At 37.2% G+C, this 24,695-nt stretch overlaps 1 protein-coding gene across 3 annotated transcripts in view; it reads left to right on the top strand.

Annotated features, from left to right (window-relative positions):
* The first annotated feature begins 1,060 nt into the window (after window positions 1-1,060).
* Window positions 1,061-24,695, top strand: part of LOC131438099 (glycine receptor subunit beta-type 4-like) — a 32,983-nt gene continuing 9,348 nt past the window's right edge. The window contains exons 1-7 of one of the 3 annotated variants that reach the window (XM_058607906.1): window positions 1,061-1,909; window positions 2,348-2,451; window positions 15,210-15,277; window positions 23,689-23,921; window positions 24,007-24,089; window positions 24,164-24,316; window positions 24,382-24,629. In XM_058607906.1, the coding sequence (XP_058463889.1) occupies window positions 1,887-1,909; window positions 2,348-2,451; window positions 15,210-15,277; window positions 23,689-23,921; window positions 24,007-24,089; window positions 24,164-24,316; window positions 24,382-24,629 (912 nt within the window). In that variant the 5' untranslated portion in view covers window positions 1,061-1,886. Of the gene's footprint in view, window positions 1,910-2,347; window positions 2,452-15,209; window positions 15,278-23,456; window positions 23,922-24,006; window positions 24,090-24,163; window positions 24,317-24,381; window positions 24,630-24,695 lie in introns of those variants that run through there. The other 2 variants (XM_058607905.1, XM_058607903.1) reach the window with 2 other exon arrangements.

Genomic DNA, 24,695 nt, shown 5'->3' with positions numbered 1-24,695 from the left:
ACAAGTCGAGATATTGACGATTAAGTTCTACCCGTTCTTCCTCAGGACTAATTTTGCAAAGGCGCCCATAGTAAAATTCATATTCACGTCAAAATTTGATTTGCGGAAATAGTGGTCAAAAACTCCAAAAACGTAACTAACTTTAATTTTTACAGCTATTATTTGAAGGTACAGGTGTTGGCGCCATCTATGCATCATTCCTGGAACTTACTGTGTCCACGTGTTAATAGTTTATGACAACGTTACATCTTAACGGTCAAAATGGAATCAAAGATTAATTACTTTATTTCGGTGTCCTGTGCAGCGAAGAAAAAGTGAACTTCTTTCAATTTATATTGCGTTGATATTCCCAGTCGTAAAACTAAGTACTCGTACACAAAACAAATCGTTTTTCCCCCCAAATTCACGGACACGAACAAAGTTATCGAAATTTATTGATTGTGTGCATGTACACCGCTTATCGTTGGCTGAATAGCGTCATAAACTGCTTTAGTGTTCCATGACGCCTTCAATCTGGAAGCGTTATTCTTAGCCCATTGAAAGTTCGAGGGAGTTATCATGAACACGCTGAAATAGAAAATAACAATAAAACAAGTCACAACAACAAAAAAAAACAAAAATATATAACACCTAGGATAACAATCTACTCGTCGAGTTGAATTGAACCAAACCTTACCCTTGACCCTGAGGGAATCGGAGAAATAGTAGTCATCTTTCAGCAAGAGCATGGCTAAGCTAAGCGACAGAGAAAAGCAAAAGTCAGTTAATTGTTGACGAAGCGAAATGGTTCCAACAAAAGTAAATACATATTATTACAGTTACGGGGTTGGAGTAAGAAACACGCAGTCTCGGGGTTTCAACGTCAACACCCCAACGACTCCGAGGCCTGGCACCTTTGCTACCTTGGGGCCCTCCGCTGCCGAACGTCAGGTCCCAAGCCTGCTGGTAGAAGAGAAGTTTCTGCTATCGCCACCATACATCGACATCCCGCCGAATAGAGGCGTCCTCGCGGGCTCTGCTGGTGGGTTGGTAGATTCAGTATATAAAGTGGAGGCGCACAGTGCGGCCGTCGTACGTCACTAGTTCCGTTTGTGATGAAAACGCGAAAAACTTGCGGAAAATCTTCCATTCCCAGCCAGGGCGACGGTTGTTGCTTGTTCAGTTGCGGTTATCCTGTCGTCGTTGTCGTTGTCGTTGTCATTCCTTTACCGGAGTCGGCCGTGTTCACGAGTTTGCGGGCCGGGGCCACGCTACGGAAAGAGCGTCCGGGGTCAATATTTGGCGTGCAAGCGCGAATCGAAAAACGCGATGTCACCGCATTCAAACGAATCAGTGTAGCTGCCAGCTAAAGGCGAATACCAGTTCCGCGCCAAACCAGTGCTTTACGGGAACGCCACCCGGAGTTTCATAATCAAATCGCAAACATCACATCGCAAACCGTTGAAACCCGAATGGAAGCAGCAAACAGCAGACGGAGGCAGATGTGAAACGGGAAAGCAAAGTTTTATCGATTCTGAACAATAAAAATCAGCACCACATTACTTCGGCCGCCCTCCATCGGTGGTCGGTTGGTTAACTTCTCTGGGCCAGGAGAACCGAGTTCGTGGCACACTACCTCAAAGTACAAAAAGTTATTGTTTTGTTTTTTTTTTTTTTTCACTTTCTCTGTTCGAATTCCGGTCACGGCCAACTTTGGTTGCTCTGGAAATCGGTTTCCCGAAAGAACCCTTACCTTACCGGAAACCAGCGGATGTCGGAAAATCACGGGGCAATCAGCAGGAACCAGCATTTACTTAATGAGTGGGTGCAACGTGTCGAATTCTTCCGAGTGAAAGACTGGTGCCCATGGTCTCTAATATGTGTCTTACTGAAGCGTGCGGAGGATTATGAATAAAGTGCTCTTTTATAGGTCAGTGCTAATGCAATGGGTAGAAGGTGGTACCTCTTTCGATGGCGCCGGAGTCTCTGCTGCTCCGGGAAAACATTCTTAATTATAGACCCCAGGGGGGGATAATCGGTGCCAGTGAAGCACATTGCATGACATTCAAGAAAACTGTAGAACATGGCCTTTCTAATAACTACAAGTTCTTACGGCCATTTTTTTTCGCCGTTATTGTGTTGGTTTTTGCTTCTTCTTGGAATATGGCTCAAACACGAACGTTTCACGAATGAGTGATCTCTTGCATGTCAAACTAGGACCCAATGGCAGGGCAGAGCAGGGCGAATCACGCGCAACGGGATTTTCGTGTCTCGAAAATGCTTAATGAACCCAACAGTTATGAAAGAGTGCCAGTTTTCACGACGCCTACTGACACCGAGTGCTAATAATAACCGTATCTTTTTACAGTGTCTTCTACCTGTCATTTGCGCTATGGATTTACGCGGCTACCGGTGCATTAACTTATCGACTTCCAGCAGACGTTAAAGTGTACGATAAAAATGTCAAACCAAGTAAGTGAAATGCGTTACGAACGATGATCGACTGTTGCTTGTCTGTCGGCGGTGGAACCGTTTCTCCAAAACAATTGATTTGCGTGCCAATTATTTTGCGATTAAATTTCTGCTAGAACAAAACTGACATTTCAATGAGTAAACAACCATCAACTACCAGTCTGAATGAGTTCTGGCTGAAAGTAATTCTGTGCAACAATAATTTTCCTCGTGAGGGAGGTTATCTAATGTTGCTGATTCTAAGAAATCAAGATTCGTGAAAGAAAAGTTTATTTTTAACAGAGTTGGAGCGACATAAAATTATATTGTTAATCTACTTGAACTTTGATACGTCTTACAAAGGGGACTAAGGTCCAAAGGGGAGAATGATACACTATGTGTGTGTTTAACCTGTCCCAAGCCCCACTGTCTGGCAGCGGTTTAGAGAAAAAGATGTTTCCATGTGTTTTTTATACATACAAAAAACTTTAGTCCAGAACATTTCGTATATATAACAAATCATGTTCCGAGGTCATCGTTTTATCGACCAGCCCCGCCTTAATGCAATGTTTGCATCAATTGGATTCAAACTTTTCAGAAAGACTTTCGTTCCCTTGCAAATGGCAAGCAATAGACGCGTGTTTGGATTATGTTTTTCAGTTTTGTATAAATGATTAACATATTCGGATCTTACCAACGCTCCAGTTTGCTGCATTCAATGCCTGTCATTTATCAATTATATCCAAACCTTTAGTCTTTGGAACCAGTCAATTACATCCTTGGGACATATTGCACACATCTGAATATTTTAAAATACTAATAATAAGAATAGAAAAATTATATTTGCCTAAACAGTAACTTTTACTCATAAGACGTGTCTTGATTTATACACCGCATTATTTAAAGATGAGATGAATAATGCTTATTTATGGATAATGAAAGGAAGGCGGTTTTCGTCTAAACAAGTTGACAAAATGACAGGATAAATTAACATCATTTTAAAACCACTTTTAAGAACTTAGAACTGACACACTGATGAAAGTTGCAAATACCGATCTACTAGTATCTGTATCTGTTACTATCTCTTGACATTAGTGGAAAAATAGTGAAGATTTTATAGTGGAATTTATTTTATTTTAAAGCGATCACATTAAAGAGTTTAACTACACATCAGCAAAAGGACGTCAAGCCGAAATTCATCTATTTGAAGGATTTTTAAAAATATTCGCATTTCGAGTTATTACATACGGATTAATTCGCACCGTCTCATTCTGCTACTAACGCATAAGGCGATAACACCCAGTCGACGCCATTGCAATCATCTTATTGAAGGATTCGAGAGAACCAGAGCCGTAGTAAACATTTCTGGCACCCGGGGCGAACACAAAAATAGTTTTTTGTGATTTATTGTCATTTTGATATACGCTATATGACGCTACGTTGCGTCAAAACTAGTGCAAGCGTTCTGAAATTGAAGCACACCTTCACTTAACCTAAAAAGTAATAAATCCTCTCAAATATACTTTAAACCACACATTGACAAGAAAGTAGTTTTGTGAGAGAATTGTATTAACACTGTTTAATTGTTTAATTCTCGCTCTAGTTATTTTATTTTCGATGAGTTGTTCTTGCTAAGTTATTAGACCATGCAAAAGATTTTATGAAAGCTCCAAAATGACCTTAAAAACTATTATATTACTTGTAAAAAGCGGAATTGATTATAGCTGTCATGAAACCATAAGAAGAACCATGGAATTTCCGAAATCGAAAAAAAAAATTGTGATGCCAAATGTCTTAGACATACAGGAAACTATGAGATCTAAAATTTCCGAAACATTTTTGTTTTAAACTCGACTCTAGAATGCTAAATGTAATAGAATTGTTTGAAGCTTCGAGATCTATTGTCATCTCGAAAAATAAAATTTGCAAGAAAATCGTCTCTGGAATTCTAATATCTAAAATTTTTTTTTCGGTTCTTAATATCTTAGAATTGCCTAAAATGTCAAGATCTAGTGTTATCTAGACGTTTAAGGTCTGAGAACACAAGGCCACGTGTTAAGTTTTAAATCGACCACGTGGCTCGCTCAATTCCCTTTGCGCATCGTATTTCTCTTGTACTCTCTCGTATATGAGCAAACTGTACCGGGTTGCCAGAATACATTTTATTATTTTGATGAGAAGTTTTATCACATTAATCTATCGTATGGGTTGGACATTACATGGATTCCAATGAACAATGAAAAAATATTCAACTTTCACAAAGATTGAATGTCTGTGTGTTGGCAGCCTTGTCGAGTCAATTTTATTTCTCTCTCCTTTTTCAGAATGCTATCAGGAAACCAACGCGAAAAAAAATGGTGGATGCATTGAAACTGACTTTGTTTCACAGAAAAAATACAAGACTTTATTTTTATCGCGATAACATACCTTATGATCATAAAAGAACCGGAATTTTCATTTTAAAATTCCCGCGCTTGTCCAATCGGTAAACTTTTATTCTCTCAACGTTGGCAACACTTTCATACACATTCTGTCAAATTTTGACGCATATCGTACGATTAGTTTTTGTTTGGCGTCTATACAAAGAAGTTGAAAAATTTTCGTGTGGCGATTTTTATAATGAATGAAAATTTAGAACAACGTGCGTGCATCAAATTTTGTGTTGCAAATGGATTTAAGTGTTCCGAAACGTTGAAAATGTTAGAAAAGGCTTTTGGTGAATCGTGCCTAGGAAAAACACAGGCATACGAGTGGTATAAACGCTTCAAAGGTGGTCGTACAAGCTTGGATCATGATAAGATCCCTGGCCGCCCAACAACATCTGTTACTGAAGAAAACATTGAATCGGCGAAGCAAATCGTGTTGCAAAATCGTTCTGTACCGATTAGAGAGATTGCTGTGTTGTTGGGCATCTCTTATGGATCAGCCGAACTCATTTTAACTGATGTTTTGGGTTTGAAACGCGTCGCTTCTCGGCTGGTGCCAAAAAAGCTGAATTTTATTCAAAAACAGCGTCGTGTTGATGTGGCCAAAGAGATGATTTTCAGCGCAGATAGTGACCCCACATTCATCGAATGCATCATAACTGGTGATGAGGTGTGTATCTATGAATATGACGTCGAAACCGCACAACAATCGACCGAATGGCGCTTCCAAGGCGAGACGTTGTTCTAAATTTTCATCCATTATAAAAATCGCCACACGAAAATTTTTCAACTTCTTTGTATAGACGCCAAATAAAAACTAATCGTACGATATGCGTCAAAATTTAACAGAATGTGTATAAAAGTGTTGCCAACGTTAAGAGAATAAAAGTTTACCGATTGGACAAGCGCGGGAATTTTAAAATGAAAATTCCGGTTCTTTTTGATCAAAGGTATATGTTTTTATGTACTAATCGCATCCAAACTAAATTATCTAGACTTTGTCACGGTAGATTTTCAATACAAGCCTTCAAAGCCGAGATATTCGATGAACAAGTAGAGGTGTGCATTTTCGAGCGTTCCAATTTTCAGCAGTTCTTCAGTCAGAAAAAATACAACACGAAGGTATTGAGGACATTTGACACCAAACATAAATTTACGATCTCGGAAATTTCAAAATTCCCGCAGTCGATTTTTTTTCAAAAATCAATTTTTCGGGATGACACTAAATGACGTTTCAGAAACTTCTAAAACATTCGGCATCGAAAAAAAAATCCTACCCCTTATGGCTAATTAACCACCGGGAGTATTTCGATTTAGGTCAAGTCTCGAATAGGGATTTTAAACTTTTGAGCTCTACCGCTTTAGGAAATTAGAGATGACCCCAAAATATTGGTACCCTAATGTACATAGCATGAAACACTACAAAAAATAGTCATTAGCTGTTGACGTAGGACTGCACAACTATGTTGTCAAAATCACTACTAGTTTCTGTTTTGAACGTTTAGGAAGGAGTTATCTTTTGTGTTCCTCATATCCTTATTAGTATCACGGTGAAATGTACTTTCGATATTTTTTCCAGAACTTTGAAGTTTCTAGAAAGCACTGTTTGTACGAGCCTACGACCTGGAAGGATTCTTAGCATCAGTAATATCGTAGTACTAGTCATGTAATAATTTAGAACGCAAAGAATCGACTGCAAAGTCTGTTTAAACAGAAAGGCCAAATCCCACAAAACGAATGTAATGCCAAGACTTTGCTTTGCTTTGTACGGACAAGTCGATTCTACTCTTGAATGGGAAAAATAGTCGTTCAATAAGTCACCAGAGTCATCCTTTGCTTGTGGTTGATTATTGCCCCATCCTGGAGGGATTTTGGAGAAAGAATCTTTTTGTGATCCAGCGGCTGAATCTTTTGGATTGCTCTGAGGAAGTGGCGGCAAATTTGGAATATCCATCTTCGGTGGGAGCCGTGGGAAATTTATTTCATCCTTCTGTGGAACATTCTTGTGCGTTGATTGTTTACGGGACGCCCGTGTTGTGTCGTTTCATTTTAAACACCATCACAGGCTTTAGTCCAGCCTCCGACAGTGCCTGCTTTAGTGCGGCTTCCATCATGTCGGGTAGTCCTCGAAGTACAACCTTCATATGATTGTTGGCGACAATATCGTGTGTGTGAAGTATTCCGCTTTTGTCTGCTTCAGGTACAATTCCACTGCTTTGTAGTGGTTCAAAACCGGAACAGTTATTTTGTGGCCTTCAGTACATAAAAGGATTGTTGCCTGTAGTCCTTTGCTGACCAGCGTGTTGAAATCCGAGCGTAGAGTTGGTGGGAAGCCCTTCAGGTAGAAAGGCGGCATTTTTTCCTTCTTCTGCAGTTCCTCTTTGACATCAACTGGCAGATCAGCGTATTGGTTGTTACTCAGCAAACGGTCGTTTACCTGTACTACACTTGGCTTCAGACGCTCAGCATCCTTCTCGGATCTATGGCGCGTTTTACCCATAGCTTGGGTAGGTAGACAGCTGCGAATAAAACGTAAAACAAAATCGAAATTAGTCGTAGTAGGTTATTCGTCTATCCAAATCGAGTGACGATGTGACGATGACGAATTATATTTCGATTGTGTGAAGAGGCTCAGTTTAAATAGTGGTAAATTCTATGCAAAATACAAAATGCAATTTTAATGTAACTGTTAGGGGAAGCTAGGAGTACGGCAAGGTAAACATAGAAAATTATACATTTTTCGTTATTTATTAAAGTTTCGACCACCAACTATCTCGAATATATCTAGTTTTACCTATTCGAATCGACGCGACCTGACCATTGTTTGCACGTTTTTGTAGTATTTTGAATTTGCGTTCTCATATACAGTTCAAAGAGTTGTCTTCCGTCAAAACGTGCGAAATCAGTGCAATGAATAGTAGTACATATATCTACGCACTTGCCAGTTTTCGGGAATGGTAATCCATTTATGAGAGAAAGCAGAACCTTCCCAATGGCCTTTGGATAATCTAATTTTTGCTCTTTAAGAGGTTCGCAGGTTTGCTCTCTGAAAATTAGATTTTTTGTAGGTCCAAGTGTACATCCAGGACCGGTGAAAGAGGTGGGTACGGTGGGTAGTACTACCCACCCGAAAATTCCAAAGGTGGGTAATTACCCACCTGAAATTTCGATCGAAAAACAATGGTATTATTAGTATTATTATATTAGAATTTTCATATTGTAACTCGGAATAATAAATAAAATCACGGAACCCAAACCCAAAAAAGTCCCGAAACCCGAAAAAAAAACCGAATCTCGACCAAATTTGTTAACCCCAACCCGACCTGTACCCGTTGAAAATGAAACAAAAATCGGCACCAGTTCCCGCCCAGATCCCGACAAACATATTTTTCTGTACCCGAGCGCGACCAATACAATACAACCGTTCAAGCACTTTTCTAAACTCTCAGTGACATACTTCTAGAATGATTTGTCCATGGCCTCAAAATAGGCTTCAGTTGCGGTCAAGATTCTTTCAATCGAGTTAAATAGTTTTCCTCGGAGTATCTTATTGAGATCAGCAGAAGACAAGTAGTCGCTGGGGGCTAGGTTATAGAGAATATGGTGGGCGAGGAAACAGATCGGAGTCCAATTCGTTCCAATTTGTCCATTGTCTTGAGGTACGGTGCATTGTCTTGGTTAAAGATGATTTTTTTCTTCTTCATATGAGGCCGTTTTTTCGATTTCGCACTTCGAACGAATCAATAACTCAATGTAATAATCTTTTTTGATTGTAATTGCCTTTTCAAGGTAGTCGATGTTAATTACACCTTGAACATCAAAAAACTTACGCCATGATTGTTCCAGCTACCTGTAGCGTTTTGGGATAGGTTTTTCCGTCTGAATGCTAGCATGACTTTGGAGCAAAATGTTGGATCCATGGTTCGTCCACTGTTTCATACCAACGCAAAAAATCCATTTTATTGCGACTAACCAGTACCGAACAGCTCTCTGGCTCGTTTATGCGTTGTTGCTTTTGTTCGATTATGAGCGAATTATGCCCAGATTTTCGCGTAAGATCATAAAAGCACTTTGAGTTGATGTGCAAACCATCCCAACACATCTAGTCTCACGAACTTTGATTTTACATTCATCTATCACGGTTATAAATATTTTTTATAATTTGTTCGGATGACTGCTTCAATCAGAATACTACAAATCTTTGTTTTATTGAATCCGGGTTATCAAACCATTGCTGAGCTGGGGCAGGTTTTTACCTTCAAAAAGTAATGTTTTATCAATACACAGAATTCATTATTTCCATTTTTTCGTAAATGAATAAGTAATGTCACTTATATGACGATAGGTTTAGTGTTTGTAGTGCGATTGACGTGAAAATTTGATACATGTCATCTGAAGGTTGGTACTTTCGAAAAATGGGCTTAGTTTGACATTATAAACGTGATCTCATATGGTCTCCCGTCCGGGAACTTTTGTGAGCCGTGTGTTATGCGCATCAGTGAATGGACTGTTTATGACTGTTCAGCACCTTCCAGCATCAATCCCAACAAACTAAACGGTCTCAAAGAATACAGAACACAAATTACTGCTTCCTTAATATTCAAAATAAATAGTGGCAGTGATTTTTAAAACTAGTTCGGTAGCCCTACATCAACAGATCGAACAACCCCACAGTAGTTTTATGTTGTATTTCACCCTTGAATGCGCAGGTTTGTTTCAAAACAAAATACCGAAAATGCTTTGTTTCATGCATAGTTATATCGAAACAAAATATCATAAAAAATCGACCTTGCACTTTTAAGGGATAAATATCATTTCCATTAGAATTAAGGAATTCTTCAAAATAGTGGGTTGTTCCTTCCGGTACGAAAAATTACCCACCTGGGCTTAACAAGTTTCACCGGCTTTGTTTACATCCACAGAAGAGAGCGTCTCTTGCTCATGAAAAATCGCGGTTCTTTATTCTAAATGTTTGTAGAATTGTATTTTCATGTATATCAATGATAAAGATTACGCCCAAGTAGCAAACGTAACTTATTGAAATTTCAAGAGGTTCTACAATTGTTTTAGAATTGTTTTTTTTTTTGTGTTAGATATGTTCAAAAAGATTTTTAGATATATTAAAATCGGTTGTGCAACTTATACCTGTTAAGTTTTACGATAATACCGAAAAAAAATCACTATGGAACAATTTTAAGTATATCTAAAACAATTGTGCAGCAAATCACCAACTTGTCCACGTTGCACTAGTAGTTATGGAAGCTCTGCCAAAATTTCACATCGTCATGTAAAAACGAAGTAACTAAAACAATTGTTCAACTTATCAAAAATTTTCCAAATGGCTGTCATAATTGTATCGGACTCAATATATGCCGAAATGGCTGTATATCTCTTGTGATGAAAAAAATAGTCAAATTATGCTCTCCGCAAGGCAAAAACTGATAAGCCGAATTGAAAACCTCTCAGTAAAAACTATTTTTCTGTCGAGTTCGCTTTGTCTTGACTGCCTCATGAAATTTTAGGTCAGTGTGTGCAGTTTTCTTCATTTAAAAAAAAAAACAATTCGAAACTTGCAAACAAGTTGTACCAGATTTATCTGCTTGAAATGAACGTAAAAATTGCCGACATGAGAATATTATCATAAAAGTTTCAGAAATACAGCATTATATACGTAAATAAAATCAGATAATTTGTGTTCGGTTTTCATTTCGCGAAAAAATGAACAGACCTGACATCACTTTTCGAAGATATTGAACGAAAAGTTAAGTTCATCATAGTAAGTCACATGGGCTCACCAAAATAATACCTACAGTGCGTATCACAAATGTCGGGTTCACTAAGATGAATGACCAAACTGTATTGTTGTTTAAGTCAACTAGTTTGATAAAAATAAAAACAACTATTTTGATAAAAATATGAACAAAAATTTCTCTTTTCAATATTTTCATGTTTATATTTTTTTATTTAGGTAAAATAAATCATTACGTTAGGTGAACCATTTTCTTTTCAACACACTGTTATCTTCGATGCCATATTGAAAAATATTGAAGAAAAACTCATTTCAAGATTTTTCAGATTAATTGAAACATCAATATGATTAAAATCGTCTGAAAAGGTGTATGAATGTTTGATAACTTTCTTGTACATATTTTAAACACTCTCCAGACCATATTCATTGAAAAGAATAGATTGTTATTTTCATAGAAATTGATGTGCAATCATCAAAACACGTACATTCAAAGGCGCTCGAAAATTTCAGGCGTACGAACCCATGCTTCACCATAAAAATCATGCATGAGTTTTTGTATCAGTTGCACAATAATTGTGAATAAATGTTCGTGACAACGAAAGAACTTAAAGATATGTTGCACAACACAGAAAAAATTACGCTTTATCCATAACACAATAGTTACTACAATAGTAATATGAACTAATTTGTTAAATTGCACAATCTGTAGAAAAATACAGGACAGTAACCTAACGTGCTACTTGGGCGGCGCTATTTCATCGGATTTTTGTATCAATACTACATTGGATGATAATTTTCATCTTTATCTAGAGCGATTCACTTGACCCATCGGTTCTGCATAATTTTGATGTCCTTTGAAAAAAAAAAAGATTTATCAAGGCCTTCACAATAGGCTTCCGTTTCTGCAATAACAGGTTTTCAGGTTTGCAAGTAGACAATAGTCGCTGGGGGCCAGTTTTGGGGAATACGGGGTATGGTGGATCAATCCGTACCACAAATTATTCAATTTCACCGTCGCTTTTATGCATGAATACGTTGGTGCGTCTTTTTGCATAGCTTGATGAAAACTAGAACTCGTTTGACACGACCAATTGTTATTCAAACACTAGTGGATGGACTGTCATGAAATCTGATATTGGGCCATCTAGAGGCTTGTACTCAACAAAATATACACGGTTCGAAACTACTCACGTCTTTTTCGTGAGAGACCCGGGACTTTTCATTCCATGTAGTAAAACATTCAATTTATAGCGAGTTTTATCTAAGTACCTAACTGTCCAAAAGAAGTGTAATCATACAAACTGGTTTGACACGTTCTTCGAGTATGCAGATCTGTTAGTAAAAAAATAAACTTACCTCGGTTATACAGTTCACCGATTTCCGGTTCCGGAATAGTGTTCATAAAATTCAATTCTCATTTTGTTATCTCAGGGATAGCAGGACCGGTTTTATTTAACTTAGATTTATATGTAAATATTTATGATTCAATATGTGACTATTGAATCTGACTTCCGGAATCGGTGTTTCCGGATAATGAATGTTTATAACTTTCAAAATTTAGAGGTCAATTATTCATGTTGATGCTAATTAGAAAGGCATTTTTACAGCATTACGACGCCCTGTAATCCTGGAACTAGACGTCAGATTTAGATAGAATCCACTACCGGGGCACGGGACCATTAGACTTTTCATTTGAGTCTAAGTTTGAGAAACCGGTTGAGCCATCTCTGAGCAAAATTGATGAGTTCCATTTTGAAGTTTCTAATCACTATTTCCGGAACTACCGAAATCGATTAGTTTGACCAGCAATTAACATAACTTCGACATTATCGGTCCTTAATGCTTAATGCCGAAGTTATGTTAGTTGCTGTTCCAATAAGAGATTCTACACGGAAAGACCGAAATTAGCATTTTGGCGAAAAAATTAGTTGATTTTCTGATTTTAGTTAGTTATTTTTTGAGACAACTAAAAAAATCTTACTTTTGCTAAATCTAAATCTTAGATTTTTTAATTCTAATTCCCTTAATAATAATAAAATATTTGTTGAAATAGCTATTGTTTAGTTGAATTCACCAATTAAACGTGCTGTCATTTCTTAGATAAGGCACACTTCATTCCCATTCTACTATTTTTTTAGTTGAATTAGAGAAATAAAACGTTGTTTTCAACCAACATGAATGGTTAAATTGGTTTCTGCAATTTGCAACTATATGGCGCTCTGTCACCGAAAAAATGTTAACATCGTAATAACTACTAGCCACTAGATGGCACACTACTACCGAAAAAAATTCCAGTCGCGGTTGTCTTTTCTATATTGGCAGGTAGAAATACGATGTTATAATGGATAATGGTATAAATACGATGGAGAAAAAGACATAAACAAAACATAAACTTATTTTTGAAATTTTTCTGATTCGCTGTTTCTTCATTCGATTTCGCGAAATCGACTCTCTCATCGACTTTGAGCACTCGGAAAACATCAACCGAATACAAGTAGTACACCGGACGGCGTAGCCCGGAAGATTGGAAGATACAAAAAACATCATTTGACATAAACAATTAGAGTGCAACATTCGAAACTTACTTCACTGTTCCGCGTAAAAACATTATTACGCACAATCGTTTCAAATGCGCACAAATTCTGAATAAAAGCCCTTTTCACTGAGAGTTTACGTCATTTTTACAACTCGGTTTAGAAATTTCTACATCGATATATCGTAACACATGCGAAAAACATCTAAACAATTCGCAAGCAGTTTCAACAAGACGGTCCTTTTTAGCTTTTTAATGGTTTGTTTTGCTTTGACACTTCTCATGAGATTTTGGCAAATAAACTTGTTAATAAAACCCATTTTATTTTTGTTTTCTTTGTGCTGTTCTTCAGTAATGACGGTGATAGATAAATAGTAACAAATTTTCTGATTATAATAACAAAATTAGTTGTCAATGAGAATTTCGTGTTGGATTGAAATATTGCTGGTTTGTGCCCAGGATATTCGCCAACTAAACACGTTCTCTTAAAATAAGAGTTTTTTTTCAGCAAAGTGAATTCTCAATTTTAACTAATTTTATAGTTATTTTAAAAATTTTGTTGTTAAAATCAACTAATTCAAAAACAGAAATACGAATTAGGCGCAGAGCTAATTTCGGGCGTTCCGTGTATGGTATCAGAAATTGTCATTCAAATACACTCGAATCCTACTTCCAGTTTCGGTATTAAAGGGGTAGTACCGTCATTCGATCGACAATGCATAATATGAACGAAATATTCAACCGGATATCATCATCAAATTTGTAGATTTTCGCAAATTGATGGCCATACAAACCGACTCCGATTACATCGGTCCTCGTTTTCCGGTTCCGTAATCACCGCAATCTGGGATAAACATTCTACGAAATGGGAATTACATCGATTTCTCTCATAAATGTTAAGGATCAAAGCATTATTACACCACTTACGAAAAAAACCAGGTTTTTTATCCATAGATCGTAAACGTACTGTAATTTGTTCGGTAAAAAATTAATATGTGTTCTACCTCAAAAGATAAATATAATTGAACTTGGGATCATACTGATATCACTGAACAAGTTATTGATAATTGATTTGTTTCAATAATCTCGAAAGTAAATATTCTATCAGGGCTTCACATCTCATCCACTGCAAATCATGATTCTGCAATGACTTTCCTATCCTGCAAAAGTAATACGACACCCTTCATATAATTCCTTTTTACTTTCACCACTTGCAACCACGACGGATGCAATAAGATAATTGCATTGCAATCCATTTGCTTGATTAATCTTTTCAACCGTAGTTTCTAAAGTTCAAGAGACCGCTCCCACTCCCCACTTTTAGGTCTAGGGCGTCTTAATCTATTCTTCGAGAATAGATTTGTGAAATTAATATTCCAAATTCTCACCGCCGCGTTTCCACCCGAGGTCAGCAGCCCACCTTTCCTTCCGGATCACTTTTCAAACAAAATCAAATTTCTCGATTCGTGTGCCCTCGGTCAGGCAACCGCCATAAACTATTTATAAAACGGAGCCATTCAATTTAATATCCATTCGATGTTGCCTTGATACGGAGTTTGAATTTACCTAGAAATTCCATCCGCTAGGTTAATAATTGCCGTTTTGGTGGCGGCCACCGCAAAACGGTACCAATTGACACAGTAATAATATCAACTTTTGAGATGATTATGACACTACCGCACTTAGGGGCCCCCATCGCAAATCGACAGCCGTACGCATTTTACCTTCTTTGAAACGATGATAACCGCAAACGAATGCAATTTCGTTTCTGGTCGGAATGCTCGGAATCCGTTTTGCGATGCGAGATGCGTGTCACGGATGATTGAAGGTATCATTTCAGGTATTTGATCGTTTTTCACATGCACGGGTTTATTATTTTCTGGAGAAACGGTGCCGGTTTTGCGACGACGACGATAAAAACATTTATTTTATGGTATGATTGCAAACCCTCGATAACCGAGGGAACGCCACCCATTTTATTATTTTTGTGTTTCCTTGGGATTTATGATGGAGGCGCAAGTTCGCCGTACTGAAATTAGCGAAAAGTATAATCATTTCATGTATTTCACAGGTTCCATTACCGACATATCAGTTTCACTCTACATCAACCGTATTTCGGGGGTGGATGAGAACAAAGAGGTAAGCATTTCGTTATTTTTCTGTTTATAGAAGTATTCGTTTCAGAAAAAAAAATCCCGAGTTCACATCGGTTTGCAGATTAGTTTTTGAAAGTGGTAATGATTGTAATTTATTGATCAGAGCAGCCCGAAAGCTGACCCAGAGTCGCCCAAACAACGTTTGATATGTTTGTTCCAGCAACCTGGGGTCGCTCTAGATCGGACTCCAATCGCGTAGTTTTGCTCTGAAAAATTTCTCGGGTCGCACCACGCATCCATGCGAGTTTGTTTATTTTTTCTTTTTTTCATGAGTTGTTGTTTATGGCGCGTACCAAGTGTTCGTTTTACTCGGAGTCAGAGTCGCCCGCGTGTAGGTTCTAAAACGAAAACGGTATTAGTTTCATTAGCTACAGAAATTCGTCAAAAATTTTGATCAAAGTTGGCCATTCACGTTTTGTTTGATATGGCAGCTTTTTCAGTTCCAATGTCAACTCTTTGCGACGAAAATTCGATCAACTCATGTTGGAAAACACTTTTCTGATATATTCTAAACTGTCTCGAATAATCACACGGAAAGACCGATATCAGCATTTTGGCGAAAAAATTAGTTGATTTTCTGATTTTAGTTAGTTATTTTTTGAGACAACTAAAAAAATCTTACTTTTGCTAATTTAGATTTTTTAATTCTAATTTCCTTGATAATAATAAAATATTTATTGAAATGGCTATTTTTTTAGTTGAATTCACCAATTGTCATTTCTTAGCTAAGGCACACTTCATATCCATTCAACTAATTTTTTAGTTGAATTAGAGAGATAAAACGTTGTTTTCAACCACGTAAATGGTTGAATTGGTTTCTGCAATTTGCAGCTATATGGCGCTCTGTCGCCGAAATAACGCACCGTAATGACTACTAGCCACTAGATGGCACACTACTACCGAAAAAAAGTTCAGTCGCGGTTGTCTTTTCAATATTGGCAGGTATAAATACGATGTTGTATTGGAGAAAAAGACATAAGCGAAACATAAACTTCTTTTTGAACATTTTTCTTCTAAATCGCTGTTTTCTTCATTCGACTTCGCGAAATCGACTCTCTCACTGAAAACTTTGAGCACTCGGAAAATAAAAACCGAATACAAGTAGTACATCGAACGGCGTGGCCCGGAAGGTTGGAAGATACAAAAAACATCATTTGACATGTACAATTAGAGTGCAACATTCGAAACTCAATTCACTGTTCCGCATAAAAACATTATTACGCACAATCGCTTTAAATGCGCACAAATTCTGAATAAATACACTTTCCACTAACAGTTTACGTCATTTTTACCTACCCGTTTTGAAATTTATATATGGATATATCGTAACACATGCGTAAAACATCTAAACAATTTCCAAGCTGTTTCAACAAGACTGTCCCTTTTAGCTTTTTATTGGATTGTTTTGTTTTGACACTTCTCATGAATTTTGTGGCTAATAAACTGGTGATAGATAAATAGAAACAAATTTTCTGATTTTAAAAAATAATTAGTTGTCAATGAGAATTTCGTGTTGGATTGAGATATTGCTGGTTTGTGTCCAGAATATTCGCCAACTAAACACATTCTCTAAAAATAAGAGTTTTTTTCAGCAAATAAATTCTCAATTTTAACTAATTTTATAGTTATTTTGGAAATTTTGTTGTTAAAATCAACTAATTCAAAAACAGTAATACGAATTAGACGCAGAGCTAATTTCGGTCGTTCCGTGCAACATGGAATCTTCTAAGGTAGATTAACAACATCCAATTATCCTTATCCTGAAACAAAACAAACAAAGTAGAGGAATCAGGAATCAGTTTCCACCCTAACTGCTGTCAAACCGTTTGTTTGAAGCTAGTTTCGAACCTATAGTTTCAACTTTGTTGAACTGAAAATCGAGTCACCCGGTTTTTATTTCAGGTTGCTAAGTGCGAACCCAACACAGTTTCGTGAAAAGTGTTTGTTTGATAAAACTACAGTTTTTTCAAACAAACACTTTTCACGAAGTCAGTTACAGTTTTTTCGAGCGAAAACGACAATAGACTAGTCAATTTAGGTACCTCACGAGAAGCCGTTACGGTTTTACAAAGTGCGCATAACAATTTTACTTATGTTGTTTTCACTTGAAAAAAAATCTGTTTTAATCCACCTAGTGGTGTAATGCTACATTTCTCATATTATTCATTTTTCCCCACATAATACAGCAGAAATTCCCCGAAATACTACAATTTAAAAAAGTTTAGAAAATAGTTTTGAAGATATCTATTGCATAATACTATTCATTAGAATTTAAAATAATGAAAATTTATTTAATCACTAGCTGACCCGTCCAACTTCGTCTCGCCCAAAAAATATTTGTTCGAATTTATGTTTCCGGAGAGCAGAACTGTCAAACGACTAAGTGGTTAACGTTTCTCTCCAATGTTGGAAAAAAGCTCACTAACCATAATGTTGTATTGATAAACTTAACACAATGTTGAAGAGTTTCTCTTCTAGAGTTGTTCATTCGCATGAGTAGGATATATTTACAATTTGTTTTTAGCCCAAGTAACCAAAAAGTTCGTAAAAAAGATTTGTCTTAAGCAGCACACAAAGCATTCTGAATAGTCTGTTTTTAAGGAATTACTCACATTTGAATGTTCACCCGACGCAACAGAACACAATCTTCGAAGCAGGTCCTTGTACAGCTTTTAAGCAGCGAGAAAATTTTCTCTGAACTTATTCCGTATGTTCAAGTTGCTAAAATGTGCCACGCGCACTTTTAAGCTCTAATAAAGTACATAAAAACTGTTGAACTTATTTTGCTTGGAGAAACGACGCTTGAATTTTAATTTGATATTGATCTTACTAATTTGACCACTCTTCACAGAATATGAAATATGAAATATAAATATAACAGTCTCAATTAATTATGGCGATCTTCTTGAATTATAATCAACTAATTAACTAATTCGAGTCTAAAGGCTGTCCCAGAAAGAATGGACGCAACCAAAAACCGCTGCCATTTCGCAATGGTTCATAATCTGTCAATTTTTATGGCTGCGTCCTGTTGTTTACACTCTTCTCTAACCACTTGTGCAGTTGTTTATTCGTTTTCATTAGTTTGTTTCGAAATGCGTGGACTTTCAGCAGAACAACGTGGAAAAATTGTGTACAAATGGTGCACAGAACGCGGACTGTCACTGAGAAAGATAGCAAAAATGGAAGGAGTAAGTGAAAAAGCCGTGCGAAATGCAATCAGGAAGTTCGGTGAGAATAACACCTTTGAGGATCAACCGAAAACGGGTCGAAAAAAAGGTCCTGCTAACCCTCAGTTGGATAAACGTATACTGAAGGCGTTCGAGCAAAAGAAGGAGGTTTCAGTTCGGGTTGTGGCCAAAAAAGTGGGCAATTCGAAGTCAAATGTTCTTCGTGCAAAAGAACGTTTGAATCTTCGAACCTATAAGAAGCAGAAACAACCAAAACGTAGTCCGAAACAAGAAGCATCGATCAGGCCAAGGGTTCGAAAGCTGTACAATACGATTCTTGCTGGAAATTTGAACTGAATAATCATGGACGACGAAACCTACGTGAAACTCGATTACAAATCCTTGCCGGACCACAGTATAATACGATGCGAGAAGGGCAAGTGTTAAACCAGTCCGAGACATCGATTGAAATCAAAAAATTTGGTAATAAAGCTATGATATGGCAAGCAATTTCTAGCTGCGGTAATATTTCGAAACCCTTCATCACCACTGCTTCAATGAACAGCGGAATATACATCAAGGAATTTTTATAAAAACTACTTCTACTCATGATTGGAAACCACAAGGATCCTGTCGTCTTCTGGCCAGATCTTGCTTCTTGCCACTACTCGAAATCAACGGTAGAATGGTATACTACCAAAAATGTCACTTTCGTCCCAAAAGACATGAATCCGCCAAATTGCCCACAACTTCGACCAACTGAGGAATTTTGGGCATTGACGAAGGCACATCATAGGAAACATCTCTCGGCAGCCGAAACCATTCAACAGTTCGAAAAAGATTGGAAAAAAGTGTCAAAACTTGTCGCCAAGAAGTCTGTACGGAATTTAATGAGGAACGTTCGCAAGAAGGTGCGCCAGCTAGTCTACAATGGCTAAGTAGCAAATGTTGAGAATAATATTCTGTTGTTGTAGTATAATATTATCGGTATATCGAATAAAATTTCAATATCTAACACTTGTGAATTATTTACAGCGAAACCAAAGTGCGTCCATACTTTCTGGGACAGTCTTTATTCCCCCCTGTCTACCCTGTCTGTTCAAGTCTTCTTGTCTAGGCATTCCGCCAATTCATCTAGCAAGCAATAATTTTAACATTAATTAAGCACGTGGCTCGAAATGAAGAATTATATTAATCAAGTATGCATGTGAAATCTCCAAACAAACAAAAAACTCGTTGCGCGCAAAACAAATTTTCCAACGATCTAGTATTCTTTTCTGCGACGGCCAAACACTTATGCAACTCGTTATGCGCCAAACACCTATCGATGATCTAGCAAGCATAGACGACTTTTTCAACGGAAAATTCCATTGTCCATACAAAACAACTTTATGGATTTTTCCCACTTTTCCGGAGAATTTTCCTAATTTTTTTTATGTACGAACCCGGTGGGGATAGAAACTGATCAAACAAAAAAAGAATCATGTAAATGCGTTCATCCGTTCTTGAGTGACGCGATTACAAAGAATGGCCTCTGCATTTATATATATATATATATATATATATATATATATATATATATATATATATATATATATATATATATATATATATATATATATATATATATATATATATATATATATATATATATATATATATATATATATATATATATATATATATAGATAGATAGATAGATATAATTTTTGCTCACGATATAATGCCACCGTGCCCACCGGGTTGGCGGTTCAATGCATAGGACGCTGGTCTTACAAGCCAGTTGTCGTATGTTTGAGCCCCGAGCTGGAAGGATTCTTAGTGTCAGTAGGATCCATAGTACTAGCCATGCAATGATTCTGTACACTAAGAATCGGCTGCGAAGTCTGTTGAAACAGAAAGGCCAAATTCCACAAAAGGAATGTAATGCCAAGACTTTGCTATGCTTGTGCCCACCGTGCATTTCTCACACCACCTCAATACGAAACAGCAGCGCGCAAGCAATAAAAAAATGCGAAAAAGTTTATTTAAACTTTTTCAAATTTCGGTTATTTTTTAGCTAAAATTTTATAATTTGGAGTTGCATTTTTCAGATTCTTTGTGAAATTCTGCTACAAACACTACTTTTCAGTTCTAAAATCATCCCCGTGGAACGGAACAGTAACCGTTTATACATTTCAAAAACCAATTACGGCTCGGCTAAGTGTTCTTAGAATTTCAAAATTCTAAGAACACTTAGTTGTAATAAATTTGATTTCGAAAACTTAAGTGTTTTTGGTTTTTCGAAAATCGGTGTAGTTTTTGAATAATTGATCAAAAACGCGACTTTCGCATTCCGCTACATTTCACCTTAAATTAAACTTTTAAAATTCGCATAAAAAAGACCGCGTAACTTCGGAAATCCGCGTAAAAAAAGCCACGTCAGAAAAACACACAAAAAAGACCTCAGTATAGTTCACTGTCACAGTGACAGTGTACCGCATGTCGCAAAACGTGTCATCGAAAACTTGTCCAACTATTCCGTATTTTAGTTAGCAAATTGAACATTCTATTCAAACAGTTTGGAAGTAAATTTGAAAATCGATTAGTGATTTTCATTAGAGAAAGTAGCCAAAGAAAATCTGTCAGATTAGAGCTTATAAGTCGCCAGAATGCTGGGATCAGTAGAAGAATCATACTTTGAGTAATATGTTACACATGTCATCAGTTTTCCATAAAAAAATACCATGTTTCTGTTCAACATCAATCAAAATAAAAAATAATTAGGAAAATTAAAAATAGTTTTTTTTTTTGTTGTCTCATGGCTTGCGAATGAGAGTTATTTTGACAGATTTCATATTGAACTATCGGTGCCACTGAAAATCGTCCGGCCTTTAGGTGTAGCATTCCTGAAAAAAATAAAGTAATCAAACTGATTGTGGTTGCCCAGCCCTTCCTTTTCCTTTCAAACATAACCTTATTATGCAAAAACAAATCACTTTCGTTTTGATTAAATAAATTTCTTTCGAACTGCGGCATTTTGTAAATATATGAGTTCTCACTTCCACCGTTCCAGGAGATCTCAATCGACGTCTTTCTGCAAGTCATCTGGGAGGACCTACGGCTGGCCCCGATGGAGGAACCGGAAATGACAAAACAGTACGTGGAGCTGACACCGACCGAGCGGAACATGGTGTGGGTTCCCGACCTCTACATCCGGCAGTTGCGCGAGATGAAAGTGATGACCATACTTTCTGGGACAGTCTTTATTCCCCCCTGTCTACCCTGTCTGTTCAAGTCTTCTTGTCTAGGCATTCCGCCAATTCATCTAGCAAGCAATAATTTTAACATTAATTAAGCACGTGGCTCGAAATGAAGAATTATATTAATCAAGTATGCATGTGAAATCTCCAAACAAACAAAAAACTCGTTGCGCGCAAAACAAATTTTCCAACGATCTAGTATTCTTTTCTGCGACGGCCAAACACTTATGCAACTCGTTATGCGCCAAACACCTATCGATGATCTAGCAAGCATAGACGACTTTTTCAACGGAAAATTCCATTGTCCATACAAAACAACTTTATGGATTTTTCCCACTTTTCCGGAGAATTTTCCTAATTTTTTTTATGTACGAACCCGGTGGGGATAGAAACTGATCAAACAAAAAAAGAATCATGTAAATGCGTTCATCCGTTCTTGAGTGACGCGATTACAAAGAATGGCCTCTGCATTTATATATATATATATATATATATATATATATATATATATATATATATATATATATATATATATATATATATATATATATATATATATATATATATATATATATATATATATATATATATATATATATATATATATATATATAGATAGATAGATAGATATAATTTTTGCTCACGATATAATGCCACCGTGCCCACCGGGTTGGCGGTTCAATGCATAGGACGCTGGTCTTACAAGCCAGTTGTCGTATGTTTGAGCCCCGAGCTGGAAGGATTCTTAGTGTCAGTAGGATCCATAGTACTAGCCATGCAATGATTCTGTACACTAAGAATCGGCTGCGAAGTCTGTTGAAACAGAAAGGCCAAATTCCACAAAAGGAATGTAATGCCAAGACTTTGCTATGCTTGTGCCCACCGTGCATTTCTCACACCACCTCAATACGAAACAGCAGCGCGCAAGCAATAAAAAAATGCGAAAAAGTTTATTTAAACTTTTTCAAATTTCGGTTATTTTTTAGCTAAAATTTTATAATTTGGAGTTGCATTTTTCAGATTCTTTGTGAAATTCTGCTACAAACACTACTTTTCAGTTCTAAAATCATCCCCGTGGAACGGAACAGTAACCGTTTATACATTTCAAAAACCAATTACGGCTCGGCTAAGTGTTCTTAGAATTTCAAAATTCTAAGAACACTTAGTTGTAATAAATTTGATTTCGAAAACTTAAGTGTTTTTGGTTTTTCGAAAATCGGTGTAGTTTTTGAATAATTGATCAAAAACGCGACTTTCGCATTCCGCTACATTTCACCTTAAATTAAACTTTTAAAATTCGCATAAAAAAGACCGCGTAACTTCGGAAATCCGCGTAAAAAAAGCCACGTCAGAAAAACACACAAAAAAGACCTCAGTATAGTTCACTGTCACAGTGACAGTGTACCGCATGTCGCAAAACGTGTCATCGAAAACTTGTCCAACTATTCCGTATTTTAGTTAGCAAATTGAACATTCTATTCAAACAGTTTGGAAGTAAATTTGAAAATCGATTAGTGATTTTCATTAGAGAAAGTAGCCAAAGAAAATCTGTCAGATTAGAGCTTATAAGTCGCCAGAATGCTGGGATCAGTAGAAGAATCATACTTTGAATAATATGTTACACATGTCATCAGTTTTCCATAAAAAAATACCATGTTTCTGTTCAACATCAATCAAAATAAAAAATAATTAGGAAAATTAAAAATAGTTTTTTTTTTTGTTGTCTCATGGCTTGCGAATGAGAGTTATTTTGACAGATTTCATATTGAACTATCGGTGCCACTGAAAATCGTCCGGCCTTTAAGTGTAGCATTCCTGAAAAAAATAAAGTAATCAAACTGATTGTGGTTGCCCAGCCCTTCCTTTTCCTTTCAAACATAACCTTATTATGCAAAAACAAATCACTTTCGTTTTGATTAAATAAATTTCTTTCGAACTGCGGCATTTTGTAAATATATGAGTTCTCACTTCCACCGTTCCAGGAGATCTCAATCGACGTCTTTCTGCAAGTCATCTGGGAGGACCTACGGCTGGCCCCGATGGAGGAACCGGAAATGACAAAACAGTACGTGGAGCTGACACCGACCGAGCGGAACATGGTGTGGGTTCCCGACCTCTACATCCGGCAGTTGCGCGAGATGAAAGTGATGACCCTGCTCGAGGAAATGAGCAGTCTGCGGTTGTACAAAAATAGCACCTTGTCACTGAGCATAGGGTAGGGAACCGGGAAGGGGGGGATGATTATTCATTGTTTTTTCACTGAATTACGTTAATGGAAATCTCGATTGATTCCTTTGCAGAGCAACAATAATCTTTAAATGCGATATGGATTTCGTTTTATATCCACTAGACGTACAAAGATGTCCGGTAGATTTTAGCAGCTGTAAGTTTTCAAGTAGTTAAATTAGCACCCAACGTACATTGTAATGAGTTATGCTTTTTCATCTCATCTTCCAGATAAGTATACCGTTAAGGAAATGCGCTTCCGTTGGAAAAACGATAATGGTCTTACCTTTCCGAACGACTTCGGGGATCAGTTCTTCCGATTGCCAAAATACGTGGTCTCGTTCTACACCGAGCAGGAACCGCAGACGATTCACTACGGTGATGGTGAGATGCGCTAATTCCGTTCCACATGTATGTACTCGTTTAGCACAAGATTTCATTTTGAAAAGCCCTTCCAGACAACCACAGTTCCGCCCGGCTGGAGATTACCCTTTCGCGCGAAGTTAAAAGCTACCTGCTAGAGAACTACCTGCCCTCGACGCTATTCGTCTCGATGTCCTGGGGTTCGTTTGTGGTCGTTCCGGAGATCGTCCCGGGCCGGATGGTGCTGCTGGTGACGACGTTGCTCTCCTTAATCACCATGTTCGACACGGTTCGCAACAATTCGCCGGACGCACTGGAACTGAAATGCTTGGAGGTGAGTTCCGTGACCACTCAGCGATGATTGACGTTGAATGAAAACGATCTGACATGTTTCGTACGG

The sequence above is a fragment of the Malaya genurostris genome, chromosome 3 (genome assembly GCF_030247185.1).
Source record: "Malaya genurostris strain Urasoe2022 chromosome 3, Malgen_1.1, whole genome shotgun sequence".
Taxonomy (NCBI): Eukaryota; Metazoa; Arthropoda; class Insecta; order Diptera; family Culicidae; genus Malaya; species Malaya genurostris.
Note: the sequence above shows the minus strand (reverse complement) of the source record. Positions and strands in the feature narration are given on the sequence as shown.